Genomic DNA, 15,965 nt, shown 5'->3' with positions numbered 1-15,965 from the left:
ACCATAGTTATTTTGGTTCATTTTGAAGTCATGGACCTGAACCACTTTTTCCTCCTATAATGCGTGACCAGAACTATATATGACAAATAGCTCCTGCTTATTCTATAGGAAAAATTATTGGACATCTTAAACAGGAAATAAAATGATATTGTACATGCAGATATATAACACAGAATGATCAAATGAAAATTCAGCAAGCAATGGCAAAAGTAACAAACTATTTACTGTTTTATAATGTTAAGTAATTCACCAAGACAAGTTGCAGTCAAATTAAAGTGAGTTATGGAAAATGAAATACATAAAGATGTATTTATACAAGTGCAGACTAAATATTTTCCATACAGGTATGTAAATAAAAAGATATACAGTAAGTGCACACTTGATGTGACTATGCAGGCAACACATAGTTAGTTCCAGATACTCTTGTTCAGTCCATGCACAAATCTTCCCAAAGTACAGGTTTAGTCATTCTTCTAAGGGATTTGGAGGGGTGATTAAAAAGGGACTGAGTTCCTTGCAAGAATATCAGTATGAACTGGATGAGGGTGAGGGTGGTCAGTTATATATATTACTTACTGTAATTTGTGATTGTCGAGGAAGAGGTGTGGCTGTTGGTGTGATAGTAATACTGCTGGTGACTTTATTGGTTGTTTTGTTTAGTGCCCCATTAGTTAAGCCTTGAGTTCTGTTATCCTGCAGTGGTGCTGAAGGGCTGGCAGGTCTCATGGGGCCAGCCACAGCTTGCATGTAAGGACTTCCTAAGTGAATGTGGATTTTATTATCCTCAGTAGTTATCACACTTGAGCTGTTACTGTTTGAACGTTGAAACTGCCATGATGACTGCCGGTCTGGGGAGACTCTGAAAATTGCATGCTTGGCGCTGATTTCTATCGGCTCTGGGGAGCAGCCTTGCTCAGGAGAACTAGGTGAACCAGTCATAGCCAAAACCTGAATAGGTGACATTGTCCGTTCTGGAGTCACAGAACCACAGGACTCTGGGGTCTGTGCTCTGGCAAAGGTTGCCATGGTAACTGGGGACATGCTTTGCTCTAAGTTCATAAGGCTTTCTGTAGAGCTTTTGGACTTAATTGGTGTTATAGAGGCATTTTGGAGAATGGTAATCCTTTGCTTTGGGGTGCCACAGTTTGGTATCACCGCTGTGCTGGTGTAGGAGTGAGGACTCTCTGTGGTTGGACTTGTGATTTCAAGAGTAGCTGTATTTTGAATGTGGTCTGGAGTAACCTTTATGTGAAGTGGCTGCCCAGGTGTGTGACTTAGAACAAGATCTCCAGGTTGTACAAAGTTGCCATTGGACTTAGTTTGTATTTTTCCATTCTGAGGATGGCCCTCCTTGGATTTCATCCAGGGAATCCATAGTTTCCTGTTCATAGGAAGAGAAGAAGACTGGCTGCATCTGAAGGACAGCACAGACTCCTCCTCATTAGGGTCGTCATCCTGGTCCTCATTCTCCTCATAGAACTGACCATTGATCACTGCTCTTTCCAGAGGAATGAGGCTCTTGTAGTCTGGTGGCTCACTGTCTGCTGCTTCCGTTTGAACTTCTTTAGAAAATACTTGCGGGTCAGAGATTCTTCTTTCGTTGAGACTAGGCCGGAGGCTCTTACTAAAGTGCCTATACCTTTCTAACTCTTTAGTGAGGTTTTCAATCTCTCTTCCCAAATCTCTGTTCCTGTTTTCTTGTTGGTTTAGTTTCTTTTGCAGAAGGGAGTGGTCTCCTTGGAGGTGACATATTAGGTCCTCTGTGGCCATGTACTCATGAATTTTCTCTTTTAATGCATCCACTTCTCTGGACAGGTGCCCTGATTTTGCTTCTTCTTCCTGGAGCCTCCTAAAGAGCCACTGCTCGTGGCTGGACTCTGTCTTCTCGGCCAACTTGTACTTGGCAAGCTCCATCTTGGCATGTTCCAGCTCCTGAGACAGAAACTGAGCCTTGTCTCTCTCGTTAGCATACCTCCGTTCTAAGGTCTCGTACTCATCCTCTGTTTTCATGAGGTCATCCTCAATGGCTTTCATATCCTTTAGCTTCAGTTTCAGATTTTCCACTTCTTGAGAGAGCTCTTTAATCTTATTGTTTTCTTGGTGTAATGCTGCTGTGGACTTACTGGAGTCTTGGTTTAATTTGTTTTTTACAAAATCTTTCTCAATTGCTTCCAGTGACTGAAGCCTGTTTTTCAATATAGTAACTTTTGACAAGAGATCATGTCCTTTCTCTTCTTCTGCTTTCAGTTTATTTCTGAGGTCATCTCTCTCCTTGGTTACACTGTACATCTTCTCTTCTGCATCAGTTTTGGACTTGAGTGCCCTCTTGGTTTCCTCAATTAACTTCTCAGTCACTGTTGTTACTTTATTTTGCTCTGCTTGGAGCTGAGAGGTGGTGCTTTGTAACTTATCTTCTGTTTGCTTTAATTTTTCACTCATTGTTTTGCGTTCATCTACAAGCATCACAGTTAAAGTTTTCAGTTTAGTTAAATCATCCTTTAGTGTGATTTCTGTCTTTTCTAGCCGACTTTCAATGGCTTCTAGCTCTTTGATTCTGGCATTTAAACTCTCCAGCTCTTCAGACAATTGCTTTGTGGTCATCTTTTCTTTTTCTAAATTGCATTTCAGAGAGTAGCATTCTTGTTTGCTTTTGTCTAAAGCATCTTCTAATTTTTCCAGAGCTGTGATCCTTACACTAAGTTTGTCAACCTCTAGTTTGAAGTCTTTACTCTGTACTGTCTCTTTCTCTAGCCTCTTATTGAGGTCTCTGCACTGCTCCTCCATTTTTATGAGCTCTTCATCTTTCCCTTCCATGTCCAGCACGCGCTTCCTGAGCTCATCCACTTCATCCATGATGCCAGAGTTTCCATATTCTCCCTTGTTTATTTTGTCTTTTATATCCTGCAGCTCTTCCTCGGCTTTTCTTAAAGACCTGTTGGTCTCTTCTAACTCATCAATTTGCCGACTGAGTGCTGCCAGCTTCTGTCGGAGCTGGCGATTTTGACTGTCCTCATTGGTGAGCTTCGCCATAATTTTGTCTTGGTTTTGGTGAAACTCTGTGGTCTGTGTCTGCAGTTCTTTTTCTAGTCTGGTTGCCTTCTGCTCTTCTTCCTGAGCTCTGGCCTCAGCAAGGGCTAGTTTACCCTGTGTTTCCTTTGCACTTGTGGTCAGAGCTTGGATTTTCTGTCTTTGAAGGGCGAGTTGAGCTGTAAGCCGTTGTTGTTCATCCACCACCATCAAAGCAAAGGACTTCAGCTTGGTCAGCTCCTCCTTCAGGGTCTTGATCCTCTTCTCCTTTTCTTGCTCCTTCTTTTCCTGGGACGCAGTTTCTTGATCAATTAGTTTCTTTAATCTGAAAATACAAGAGCACAGACTGCAGTTAGTACTTTAGGAATTCACCAGCTGTAATTAACCTTCTTTGTAATAAAAAGCAATTGCTCATAGTTAGCTTCCTGAGAAGTGTTATTAAAAAAACGAAAAACAAAAAAACCAAAACCAAAAAAAAAAAAAAAAAAAAAAACCAACCCAGATACCTGGCTTAAAATTTGTTTAACATTGATTAGTAACAGTTCAAGGTCACCGTTAGGCTTAGAAGAGTATGGGCAGTAGTATTTGTTCTAAATTGTGTAGCATGATCCCTGGGTAGTGCAACCTGAAAGCTGTAAAGGAAGGTACAGACTTAAGACTTCAGTTAGACTTGGCTTTGAAACTACACCGGCCCTGACCAGCTAATTAACCTACACAGTTCTCCATTTCCTCAAATGATCTCAGGGGCTTTTTGTGAAAGTGAGGCAATTCATCCATCTAACATTATCTCAGTCCTGGCATTTGGTAAACACTTGATAACTGTTGCCATGGCACTTTTTGAATTACTCATTCTTGCCCTGTGTTAAGTGGCTTGCTTGAGCCATTACGCATGTGCTATATTACTAGTTACTGTTTAACACGTTGGTTATTCGGTAAAATGGCATTTTATTCTATTTGTTTAGGAGTTATGGACACCACGGACACAAAAGTGTATTAAAATGGTGGTTTGCACTAATAAGATAGCATGTTGGGAACCACTTCATATGTCTTTGTCTACTGATTGTCATGTAAGAGGGGAACTAAGAGGCAACTGAGTTACGGTTTGGAGTGTTCTAACATGTTCAAAGGCAAGGAGCTTAACAGTAAAGAGCTTCCTGATAAGAAAGGTAACCCAATCACAAAAGAACTCACATGATATGTACTCACTGATAAGTGAATATTAGCCCAGATACTTAGAATACCCAAGATATAAGATACAATTTGTGAAACTCATGAAACTCTACAAGAACGAAGACCACCTTCTTAGAATTGGGAACAAAACACCCATGGAAGGAGTTGCTGAGACGAAAGGACGAACCATCTAGAGACTGCCATATCTGGGGATCTATCCCATAATCAGCCTCCAAACGCTGACACCATTGCATACACTAGCAAGATTTTGATGAAAGGACCCTCATATAGCTGTCTCTTGTGAGACTATGCCGGGGCCTAGCAAACACAGAAGTGGATGCTCACAGTTAGCTATTGGATGGATCACAGGGTCCCCAATGGAGGAACTAGAGAAAGTACCCAAGGAGGTAAAGGGGTCTGCAACCCTTTGGTGGAACAACATTATGAACTAACCAGTACCCCCCAGAGCTTGTGTCTCTAGCTGCATATGTATCAGAAGATGGCCTAGTTGGCCATCAGTGGAAAGAGAGGCCCATTGGTCGTGCAAACTTTATATGCCTCAGTATAGGGGAATGCCAGGGCCAAAAAGTGGGAGTGGGTGGGTAGGGGAGTGGGTGGGGGAGGGTATGGGGAACTTTTGTGATAGCACTGGAAATGTAAATGAAGAAAATACCTAATTAAAAAAAAAAGAAAGAAAGAAATCCAGTGCTAGAAATAAAGAAACCCTGTTAGCAGGAACATAGAGAATTCCTCTTAAATGACTCTAACACACTACTTTTCTTCATTTAAAATTATTGTAACAGGAAGACATGCAGAATATATGCTCTTTCCCATGCACTTGGCTACCTCTGTAGGATTGTACATTTAACTTGTGAGTCTCTTAATTATACTGGGAATGGGCTAATTATAGATGATATAATTGCAGCGCTGTGGTATGGTGCAGAAGCTAAAATAGAATGGAATTACTGAAAAGTAAAAGGACTAACAACTTGAAAATATAAATATGTGCTTTTTAATCAAGCCTGTAGAGTTCATAATATGTCAATAAGCCTGCTTAAGCCAGCCTGCCTGCCTATCTATCCATCCATCTATCTATCTATCTATCTATCCATCTATCTATCCATCTATCTATCTATCTATCTATCCATCCATCTATCTATCTATCTATCATATCAATAAGCCTGCTTAAGCCAGCCTGCCTGCCTATCTATCCATCCATCTATCTATCTATCTATCTATCTATCTATCTATCTATCTATCATATCAATAAGCCTGCTTAAGCCAGCCTGCCTGCCTATCTATCCATCCATCTATCTATCTATCTATCTATCTATCTATCATATCAATAAGCCTGCTTAAGCCAGCCTGCCTGCCTATCTATCCATCTATCTATCTATCTATCTATCTATCTATCTATCTATCATATCAATAAGCCTGCTTAAGCCAGCCTGCCTGCCTATCTATCCATCCATCTATCTATCCATCTATCTATCTATCTATCTATCTATCTATCTATCTATCTATCATATCAATAAGCCTGCTTAAGCCAGCCTGCTATCTATCTATCTATCTACCTATCTACCTACCTATCTACCTACCTATCTATCTATCTATCTATCTATCTATCATATCAATAAGCCTGCTTAAGCCAGCCTGCCTGCCTATCTATCCATCCATCTATCTATCCATCTATCTATCTATCTATCTATCTATCTATCTATCTATCTATCATATCAATAAGCCTGCTTAAGCCAGCCTGCTATCTATCTATCTATCTATCTATCTCTATCCATCTATCTATCTATCATATCATATCAATAAGCCTGCTTAAGCCAGCCTGCCTGCCCATCCATCCATCCTATCCATCCATCCATCCATCCATCCATCTATCTGTGTGTCTTGTAGTTGTGCTGAGGCTGGCCTTGAACATGGTCCTTTTTGCCTCATTTAGGATAGTACTTTATCGTGCCTGGCTTAATAAATCTATTCTAAAATCTAATTAATTAACAATCTGCTATCTTTCATCCTTGTCCCAGAGCACTTGTAAATTAAGAATCTGAGAGAACTTTTTTTTTAAGTAAACAAATTTAGGGCAGTCTGGAGAATAAAGACTTCTTTATGAGATCCTAATCTGTTCTTTGTATAATATAGAAGAAGGAAAAGGGAGCATGTTTAAAATAATCACATAATGTAAGAATTCTTAAGCTTTTTGGGTGATAGGATCTTGTTTTAGTTTGTCCTGTTTTAAGGATCTGACAAAAGGCTGACATGTAAAGTTCAGAAGCTACTGGGCAGGATGCTGGGGTGCGGCTGCTGGTGAGCTCATCTGTGGTCTTGGCAGGAGACTTCATGACTCTCCCTGCCTGAGACACCTGGAAGCCTGAGAACCATGCCGATTCTTCCTGGAGGTTAGAGATGTGCAGTTCACTGCAAGGGTCAGGGTAAGCGGCTATGGTGACTGAACAGCCCTGCCTTAGCTTCCTTTTCACACTTGATGGTGACAACAAGCCATTGCAGCAGCTCAGAGTCTTCCTTTACTGGAGAACACTTTCACAACAACTCTCAAGGATTTCTTCTCAGCTTTTTAAACAAGAGCACATGCTGTCCCCTCTTTCCGAAAAGAGGGATAGGTTTTCTTTTAAGTACAGTAAAAGACCCTTAAAGTGGAATAACTAAGTCCTGTCACTAGAGTAACCAGCTTATTGTGCTCAGTGTTTTGGTGGCGAGCATGGTGCACCTTTCCAGCATGATGGAAGTGCCATTCACCTTCTTCCTGGTTTTCATAATCTCGCTGATATGTCCATCTCCCTAAGCTCCACCACCAATGCAAACATAGAGAACTGATGAGGCCAGGAGATTTGCTCCAATCCGAGGAACATGTACACCTAGTGATACTATCCTCCCTGCTGACTAGGCCCAAGTTTTACACCTCATTTTTACACGACGCAAATTCAAGCCAGACTGCAGACCACATCCCGGAATTGATCCAGACACATGATGTCTATCAGGGAACTATCTGAATTGGAAACTGGAGTTAAAGGAAAGATGTCACTTTTAATTGTATGGAAAAATATACATACACACATATATACACACAGTGATCTTATAAACCTTATTCTTTTAACACCTACATTTTTAAAAGTTCAAGTTGAAATTGGTATAGAAGATACATTTTACTCTCTACCATTCAATCTAAAAATCTCCACTAACAAACTAGGTAGTCAAGTCATTCTTTGGGAAGAGAGTCTAATTTTTAAGTGATAGCTGTGTAGGAATGTCCTAAGTTTTCCCCAGTGTCCCCAGATGAGCTCAGATAACTACTGCTTTCTATCCAGAGCTGCTATTGTTCCTGTGCTCTCTTGGGATTCTCTGTAGCTCATTCTGGAGGAGTTTTTAAGCCTAGGAAAATTCTTTTGGTAAGCATTTGCTGAGTATGGAGGCTACTCTGAAAGGGTTGTTGGGAAGGGAGAGCTCACTGGACACAAACTTACCAGGCAGAGAGTATATGGGAAATGTGAATGTAAGCATGGTTGCAGCCCTGCCAAGTTTGTGTGCCCTTGGGTGTGCATGCACCTCCATTTGAAGACTACTGTCTTGAAGGACTCATGTTCATACACAAATGCTGACATTACAGGATTACAGGAACATCCTGTCCAGTAAAAACGGGTTGAAGAAGCTGATTTTATGGACACAAATGTGAGGTAAAGAAATCCAAACTGACTTAAAGCAATGTCTTATTACAGCTTTTGAGTTTCTTTTATGGCTTAAAGTTGTTTCAGCTTACTGTGATTCATCACTGTTACTGTGTGCAATGCCAATTACTTGCTTTTTCAAACATATCACATCTGTCATCTTGAGTGCTTTTTGTACCAACCATAATGCTGGCTTGAGAGTCTTTTCAGTTTTTATTTATATGCATATATGTCAACATGCATCAGCCTGTATTTTTCTTCTCAGTGAGACATGGTTAATAATATGCACCATATAATGCACACATAAAACAGATGGTGCCCATCTAAATACTGTATAGCCAGTCATACCCATAGGATTTATTTTACAGTTCTCACCATGTTGCTTTTGATATTATTTATGGACATCATATCAACCCCACTAAAATATTAACTTCTTGAGAATGCACCATGCGTGTAAGGGATTTATTTATGTTTTTCACACTGGCTCCTGAGAAGTCCTATGGAAGGAACCAAATAAGAAGTGTTTGAATGAATGAATGAATGAATGAATGAATGGGTGGTTTTTGTTTTTTGTTTGAATGAATAACTAGAACAATGAACAAATATGCCATACTATGGAGAATGTTAGCATTGTCCTAAGCAGTTTTGTTTACTTTTTAAAGATGATTTTCTAGTGTTTAACATACAGGTTTTAGGTATTTAAGTAAATGTGGTATGAGTAGGTTTCTTCCTCAGTATTTTCTAAATACATCATTGTGTCTATTTCATAATTACGGAGCCTCTAAAAAAACCAAGACTACTAGAACCATTTCTTTCTTTCTCCACATCTTTGCACCTTGACTCTGTCTGGTTATTTGGTTAGGAGAGTTTCAGTGATCACATGCTAGCCCATCATGTTCCTTAATAGAGGCTACTCCGATACTTTTTCTTTCTGATTTGGTGCGCTGATCCGTAAGCAGAATACTGCATCCACACACTGCTTTCTTCACATTTATAAGTGTGCTCTCCTGGCTGTCAGTTCTGGTACTTTGGTTGTGTTATACCCCATTTTATGTTGTTTTTAATTCTTGCTTTATTATGTCATTTTAATCATTGCATTGTACTGATACAAAGTTCTAGCAGTGTGAAGAGTAAAACATGGAATTTGTTGGAAAGCTTCCTCCTTTTAAGATAGTTACTATAATTTATGTTTCCTGCTGTGCTCCTTGCCTTGTCAATGGGACTTTTCACTGTTTAGTCTAATTTTTAGGAGCATTCATAAAAATACTTATGACCAGCCTTTTTAATTCTGTGTATGCCGCTTCCTTTTATTTATCTTACAAGTCAAAGGGTTGTTCTTTTTCCCCCCTTTTAATTACAGTTACCGCATACCATAGCTATGCTGTAATGCTCAGTTCATCTGACTTGGTCAGCAAGATCTAGAAGAACAGTCAGAATTTTTTTTGGCATCTGCTAGCCAAGTATGAGTGTACATCTGTGTCTGCTTTATGTCTCTGTTACCGAAGATCCTGTCATCATTGTTGAGATCATTTAGAGATACCATAAATGGGCCCAGATTCAGCAAGCATTAGAGTATGAAGTAAAGGAGAGGAGGTTGTTTGGGTATATATGAAAAAAGTGAGTTAGGATTCATAATTTGGACAATCTTACTTAGTTCTCTATTTGTCAGAGAGAGTGAAATAACAGAGCTTGGGAAATGTCATCAGATAAACAGAATTCTGGGAGGACCTCAGAGCAGGAACTGGTAAGAGAACAAAGTAATAAACTGAAGGTTCCCTTAAAGAAAAATGCTAAAAGGTTAGATTACAGAATTAATAAAAGGCCAAGTTCAGAGAGTTGGAGTGGAAAAGGCAGACAACTACAAAGAGTATATTTCATCTTAAAGCCAAAAGAGAGGTACCTGTGAAATCTGGGCTAGCAAAAATACGCCCTGGCCCCCACACCAGGTGGCCATTTGGAAGCCTTGGGCTGGGCCTGGGAAAGGAAATGGAACAGGGACAGAAGACTACCTTATTGAACATGAGCTGAATTGTGTGTTGTGTGCTCCTGAGCTATAGTATCAGGAACTTTTGTAGTTAGAACACTTATGGTAATGAGTGTTGGCTTAATGGCACTGATGTGGGCCTGGATGTAGCATTTGTCTAGCATGCCAGAGGTTCTGGGCTTAATCCCCAGTACTACAACAAGATTAAACAAACGATAAAACAAAAGATTTTAAAGTGCTACAAATCTTGTGACCCAGCCATTTTTCAGTTCAAAAATTTTATACTAAGAATAGAGGCAGGCGGATTTCTGAGTTCGAGGCCAGCCTGGTCTGCAAAGTGAGTTTCAGGACAGCCAGGGCTACACAGAGAAACCCTGTCTCGAAAAACAAACAAACAACAAAAAACAAAACAAAACAAAAACAACAACAAAAAATACTTATTCTGCTATTTATGTGAACAGTTAGGGGAGGTTGCAGTAGCAAGAGGGAACTTTAACCAAAAGCATATACTACTGAAATTGTATAGAAAACCTACTAACTTCTGGAGGGTAAGGGGACAGGGTCACCTTTGCTCACTCCCTTCTGAAATGTGCTTCTTAGCTATTTGGAAAAGATGCCTCAGATCAAAAGTGTTCTCCCTTTCCAGACTTTACATTTTGGTTGATTACATGTTCTCTCTTTCCAAGTGAGCAGATTTTTCAGTCTTCACCAGACCAAGTTTCAAGTAGAGTTCTTCTTGCACTTCCTAGGTCTGCTTGGGCCTGCCACAGCCATGACAGGACTGCTCTGCACGTCTCTTTAGGGGAAAGCATTCAAAGTTACTTGGCATGCGATGCTTTGGATTATCATGAAGCCTATGTCTTCCCAACAGTGTTGTGGCACCTAGCAGAACTCTAAATGTCACATGGGGGTGGTGTTCAATTCTTAATGCTGTGACTGTTTGTTCTTATTATCCTTTCCAACCCTCCTGAGCTCCACCCTTTACCTTCTTTTGTTCCTTCATGTTTGCCTTCTTTCACCTAGGGCTTGTTCCCCACTCTCCTTACTAGTAGTTGACAATAAGTAATATAGATAGTTGAGTGAGAGTAGCCTGTGCTCTGGTCAACCCTGAAACATGTGTTAGTGGTCTGTACCAACTAATGAGAAATATTTGCACACATTATAGGTGTACCAGCACTCGGGGGTCGAGATGGAGAATTGTCTGGCTAAGAATTGCCATTTAGGATGAGTTAATTTATGAGAAAACTTTTGTAAAAATATCCTCGTAGTAGTTACCTCTGGTATTCATACCTTTTTTTTTTTTTAATCTGCTGCTCAATTGTATATGAGATCAGCCATTAGTTTTCATTTCTTTTTTTGTTCACAGATCTACTCTTCAGCTCTTCTCCCTTCCCAGAAGAAAGTGAATGTACAATTTCCAGTGCAGTGCAGCGTACCAAATGGATGTCACTAGCTGACCTCCCCAAAGCCTGTCTGACACTCGAGTCAGACTTATTCTTCCTCCTGTAAATGTGAAAGTGCACCTTCTCTGCGGGGCTCACAACTCAGGCTTGATCTGTTCGGGCATGCAAAGGTGGCAGGGTGGGCCAGCTGACTTAGGACAGACCTGAAGGGCACAGACTTTTGTTTTTGTTTTCCTGTAAATATTTGGTAGTCTTTGCTTCTTGAGTTAAAAATAAATTGTTAAGACCACTAAGATTATTTATGTTTTGTGATCTGTTCAAAAAAAAAAAATGGAAAAAAAAACAAACAAGGTTTAGAGGATGCAGCTATGCAAAGCTGCCTCCCTCCTGAGAACATAAGAGGTTGAAAGATAGGAACTGGTAACTTAAGGCTTTTATATTGGGAGATTTTTGACAGGATCTCCCTAGAATAGTTCAAGTTGTCCTTGAACTTGCAATCTCCCTGTCTCAGCCTCTAAGTGTCTGGCATCACCATTAGTGACTCATATTGTTCCATTAGTGAAGTTGTTGTTGATTTTATATGCTTTTAACTCCTTGAGCAATATGGATTTCAGTTTTTGTTTACAGATTAGTATTTACAAATAAATATCTTAACATTTGAACATTAAAAGTTGGCATCCCACTTTATTATTTATCTTCCAAACTGTAACTACTGATGCTAATTTCTTCCTGTACTTTCCAGACTAGAGTGTCTAGAAACAGACAAACAAATGAAAGGTCCCCGGTCTCTCCTCTTACATGAATACTACTTAATCCATCCTTTCTGTCATACAGCCCTTCTTGGAGATTAGTCCAATAGATCACTGTCCTCAAGCAGGGGCAGAAAAAGTAAATTAATCTGGCTATGAAATAAGTCTTCACAAGTTTCATTTAAATTTGCCAGACTTTAAAAGACAAAATAATGGGTAAAGTTATGGGAAAGTTTTTAGTAGGGAGATAAATTCTAATAGTGAAAATATTAACGTAAAACAGCAGCTTGTTGTATATTCCTGCCATTGAGCTCACAGCTTTTTAGTCTTGGAACTGGACTCTAGGTCCCAGTGTGCTATGTGGCACCCACACAAGAGAATACAGACAGACTGAAGGTCTTTAGTGTCTCACCTGATTTTACTTAATTCTTTTAGCTGTATAAGCAAGCACTTATCTTACAGGATAGGGAGGAACTAAACATATATAATTTAGAACAGTTAACTTACTGAACAGCACAGATAACCAAACCAGAATTAGAATATATTGGCAGCTAAACCTGTGCTTCACACAGTCACATGCCCACCCCGACTTAACCATGTCACATGAGAGAGAACACACATAGGCCATAGAAGAGTTTGCTGTTTCTCCCATCTGACCTACTGGTCTCCCCTTTACTCAGTATGCCCCAGTCATACCAGGTTTTGAGTTTTCTGTGTGCCTTTGTTTTGAGTTTCCCCTTGGGAGGTACAGGACTCTTACCTTATCTAGTCCCATTTACCAGACCATCTATTGCTTATTTATGTGACTATTCCATAGAATATAAACTTCAGGGTCTGCAGAAATGGCTTAGTGGTTATGTGCTTTGGCTTCTCTTCCAGAGGACTCAGGTTCAATTCCCAGTACCTACATGATGGCTTACCTGGAGTTATCTATAACTCCAGGGGATTGGACACCCTCTTCTGATGTCAGTAGGCACAAGGTATGCATGTAGTGCACAGACGTAGATGTAGGCAAAACACTCCTACACTTAAAATAAAGCTAGAAAAAAGGATATAAACTTTATAGGTAGAGGTTGTGTGTGTGTGTGTGTGTGTGTGTGTGTGTATGTGTGTTCATGCATGTGCATCTTATTTAGTAAACTGGCCAGTCACTGGTATCTGTTATATTCAGTGCTTCATTTCCACCTTGAAAGCAATGAATAGTATTTACTTGATATGCAGTAGATATTTGAACGGACAAATACCTGTTCTGCTTTTGTATCAGATACAATATTAGGGAGTTAGAGGATAAATATAAATAGCAGACACACAGTAGTCCCTTTCCTCTAGAGTGTGGAAATAATAGAAACGGTTGAGCAATTGTTTTATAGCATGTAGAATCATTGTCCTTACTTTATAAATGAGCACTCAGACAGGCTCAGAAACCTTTAGTAATTGTCAGAAGTCCAGCTCAGAATTAGCAGAACCGGAATGTCAATAGAATTGATGCTCTGACCTCTGCTCTCATCGCTAAGCTATGTTTACACCCATGATCTCATGTATCTTGTGCACCATCCTGTCTGAACCTGTGTGTTAGAACATCCTACCTGTCAAAGGCAGGAAGAGTCACTACTACTACTCGCCATTGGTTTGTTCTCTATGGGCCCATGGCACTTTGAACCTTGGTTATGGACATTAACAAATATCCTCTTCTTCATTGTAATAATATAGCAAGTTTAGTCACTCAGCATAAATTTGTAATTATTTTTGGATGGTTTTAAAAATTGTGACTTTGCCAGTAATAACATCTCACAGTCCCTAGAGGAGGTAACTGTGTCATAAATACCATTTCCATAGAACATTTTAAGGAACTTTTAAGTTCTCGGAAAATATTTTTAACAGCATTTTCTCAGCGTCTTGAAGGGCATAATAACTGTATGCTCTTGGAAATGTTTGAATCATTTTAGCTTGTTCATAATATTTATATGTATTTCTCTTACTTAAAAATTATATTTAACTGTTATTTTATATCTTAGTAGATTAAGGAAGTAGAAATGGATTTTCTAGAAAAGTATTCTAACAGGTGTTAAATTTTTCAAAATCTCATTGATTACTCCCCCCCCCCTTTAAAACTTTTCTAGACCTTGTTATTTTCATTCAGATATTGGAAGTATATATTTGAAAGATTTATGGGTTGGTTTTGTTTCTTTTAGTCTCCTTAAAAATAGTTGTAAGGAGTATATCTTTCTTTGGGTGTTTTTGAGCATATTTCCAAAACCATCACCCCAAATTTTTAGCCTTTTTTCCTTCCTCCCTCCCTCCCTCCCTCCTTCCCTCCCTCCCTCCCTCTCTCCCTCCCTCCCTCCCTTCCTTCCCTCCCTCCCTCCCTCTTTCTCTCCCTTTCTTCCTGTTACCCTCTTCCTCAATTTTCTCTTTCTTTGACTTACTTAATCAATTTCTTGGCATTAAGACATCCAAGCAAGGACCGGTCATGAGCCAGAGTGGATGAGTTCACTGGTTTTCACCTCCTCGTGAGGAGCCTGGCTTTCCACACAGAGGCAGCGGCTAGCATGGTATGCTTGGGAAACCAAACATTTCCAAACTTGTTTGAGGGAAATTCAAACTTCAGAAATTTTAAAACCACAACAACAGAGGCTTATGGTTTACTGTGACTACTGAAATCATACAGTTTGCCATGGAAACTGGGTAGATAAAAATACCCAGAGTGTAAAATGAGAAACATTTCAATTCTTAGACAGGACTTGGGGTTTTGGTTTGGTTTCATTCTTCATTTTAACTGTAATAAATTAGGGAAATGGGAACATTTAATAGTATTTAGAGGGTAGAGTAGTTGAAGAATGGGTTGTTACTCTGTAGCCTGTTTTCTTGTTAAAAGGACTACAGTGGCCATTCTCTGTCTGCTATCACCAACTTTTCTTAGTTCTTGATAACCTAAGCATTGCTTTATGACTTTGGAAAGCTGTAGTTTGAGGCCATATGTAAAACCAAATTACAGGCAGGCAGGAAACGTTTTTGTTTCTGCTTTTTCTTTTCTAAAATATATTGGAACACAGGTAACTATTGTCTTATGGATTTGTTTTTCACACCCTTTACACTCATTGTACTAATTAAAATTATGTTGGTTATCAGAGCCTTAATTTCCCCTGGACCAATACTTCAGAGCAGTTTGGGTTACATTTTTATTTTCTAACATCTCTGAGCCTTCAGAAAACCCATGGGTATAAGCATTGCGTTACATCTGATGTCTAAGCTCAGGCTCATGACATGAATCTTGCTATACTCTAGGCACTTCCATCAAGATGTCAGTATTCAGCAACAGTTTTCCAACACACATGACCACAACTCGGCGATACCTGACGTGTCTTGGGACTCTGTGTGCTAGTAAAATGTTAGTCACTGTAGTTATGTTTCTCTCTGTAAGGCATGGTCTATGTATGGCATAATTAAAGAGAAACCTCCAAGTGTATTTTACATTTGCTATATGAATACCCATCCATAAAACTATAGTTTACATTTATTGTGAATTTTAAGAGCAGGCAAACTATTCATGTTTTCATTAGTTAAAAAGCTACTAGGTGTGGGGGAAGCAAAACTAAACTTTGTAAACAGTTGAAAACCAATTTTAACAAGTCCCATTTCAATAGGCAGGGAATGTGGACCAGAATGCTCTCAAAACAAACTGTTGGCCCTTCTTTCACCTGCCGCCCACCTCACAGATGCAGGAAGAAGGCAGTAGTTTTGTGACTAAGATCTGGAAAGCCTTGAACAATCCTCAGACCTCCTTTCCATAAAACAAAAGCCTCCAGCAACCTTTTGAGTTTTTCTTCCTTTCCTGTTTAATGTTGTTTACAAGTTAATATATCAAGAGATCACATGGCTTAGCAAGCCTTAGTGGGTTGTAACTATATTGAGAACCTTATTTGGAATTTCATGACATTCA

The 15,965-nt window shown here is 39.5% G+C and overlaps 2 protein-coding genes across 4 annotated transcripts in view; one reads left to right on the top strand and one right to left on the bottom strand.

Annotated features, from left to right (window-relative positions):
- Cmss1 (cms small ribosomal subunit 1) overlaps positions 1-15,965 on the top strand; it is a 304,869-nt gene that overhangs the window by 33,866 nt on the left and 255,038 nt on the right. The gene's annotated exons all lie outside the window — the stretch shown is intronic.
- Filip1l (filamin A interacting protein 1-like) overlaps positions 198-15,965 on the bottom strand; it is a 219,528-nt gene continuing 203,760 nt past the window's right edge. For 2 of the 3 annotated variants that reach the window (NM_001040397.4, NM_001177871.1), the window contains one exon: positions 198-3,352. In NM_001040397.4, coding sequence (NP_001035487.2) covers positions 556-3,352 — 2,797 coding nt within the window. In that variant the 3' untranslated portion in view covers positions 198-555. The remainder of the gene's footprint in view (positions 3,353-15,965) is intronic. The other variant, XM_030249333.1, reaches the window with a different exon arrangement.

Source organism: Mus musculus, chromosome 16 (genome assembly GCF_000001635.26).
Source record: "Mus musculus strain C57BL/6J chromosome 16, GRCm38.p6 C57BL/6J".
In the NCBI taxonomy this organism is placed as follows: Eukaryota; Metazoa; Chordata; class Mammalia; order Rodentia; family Muridae; genus Mus; species Mus musculus.
This window is presented reverse-complemented; position numbering and strand designations above follow the sequence as displayed.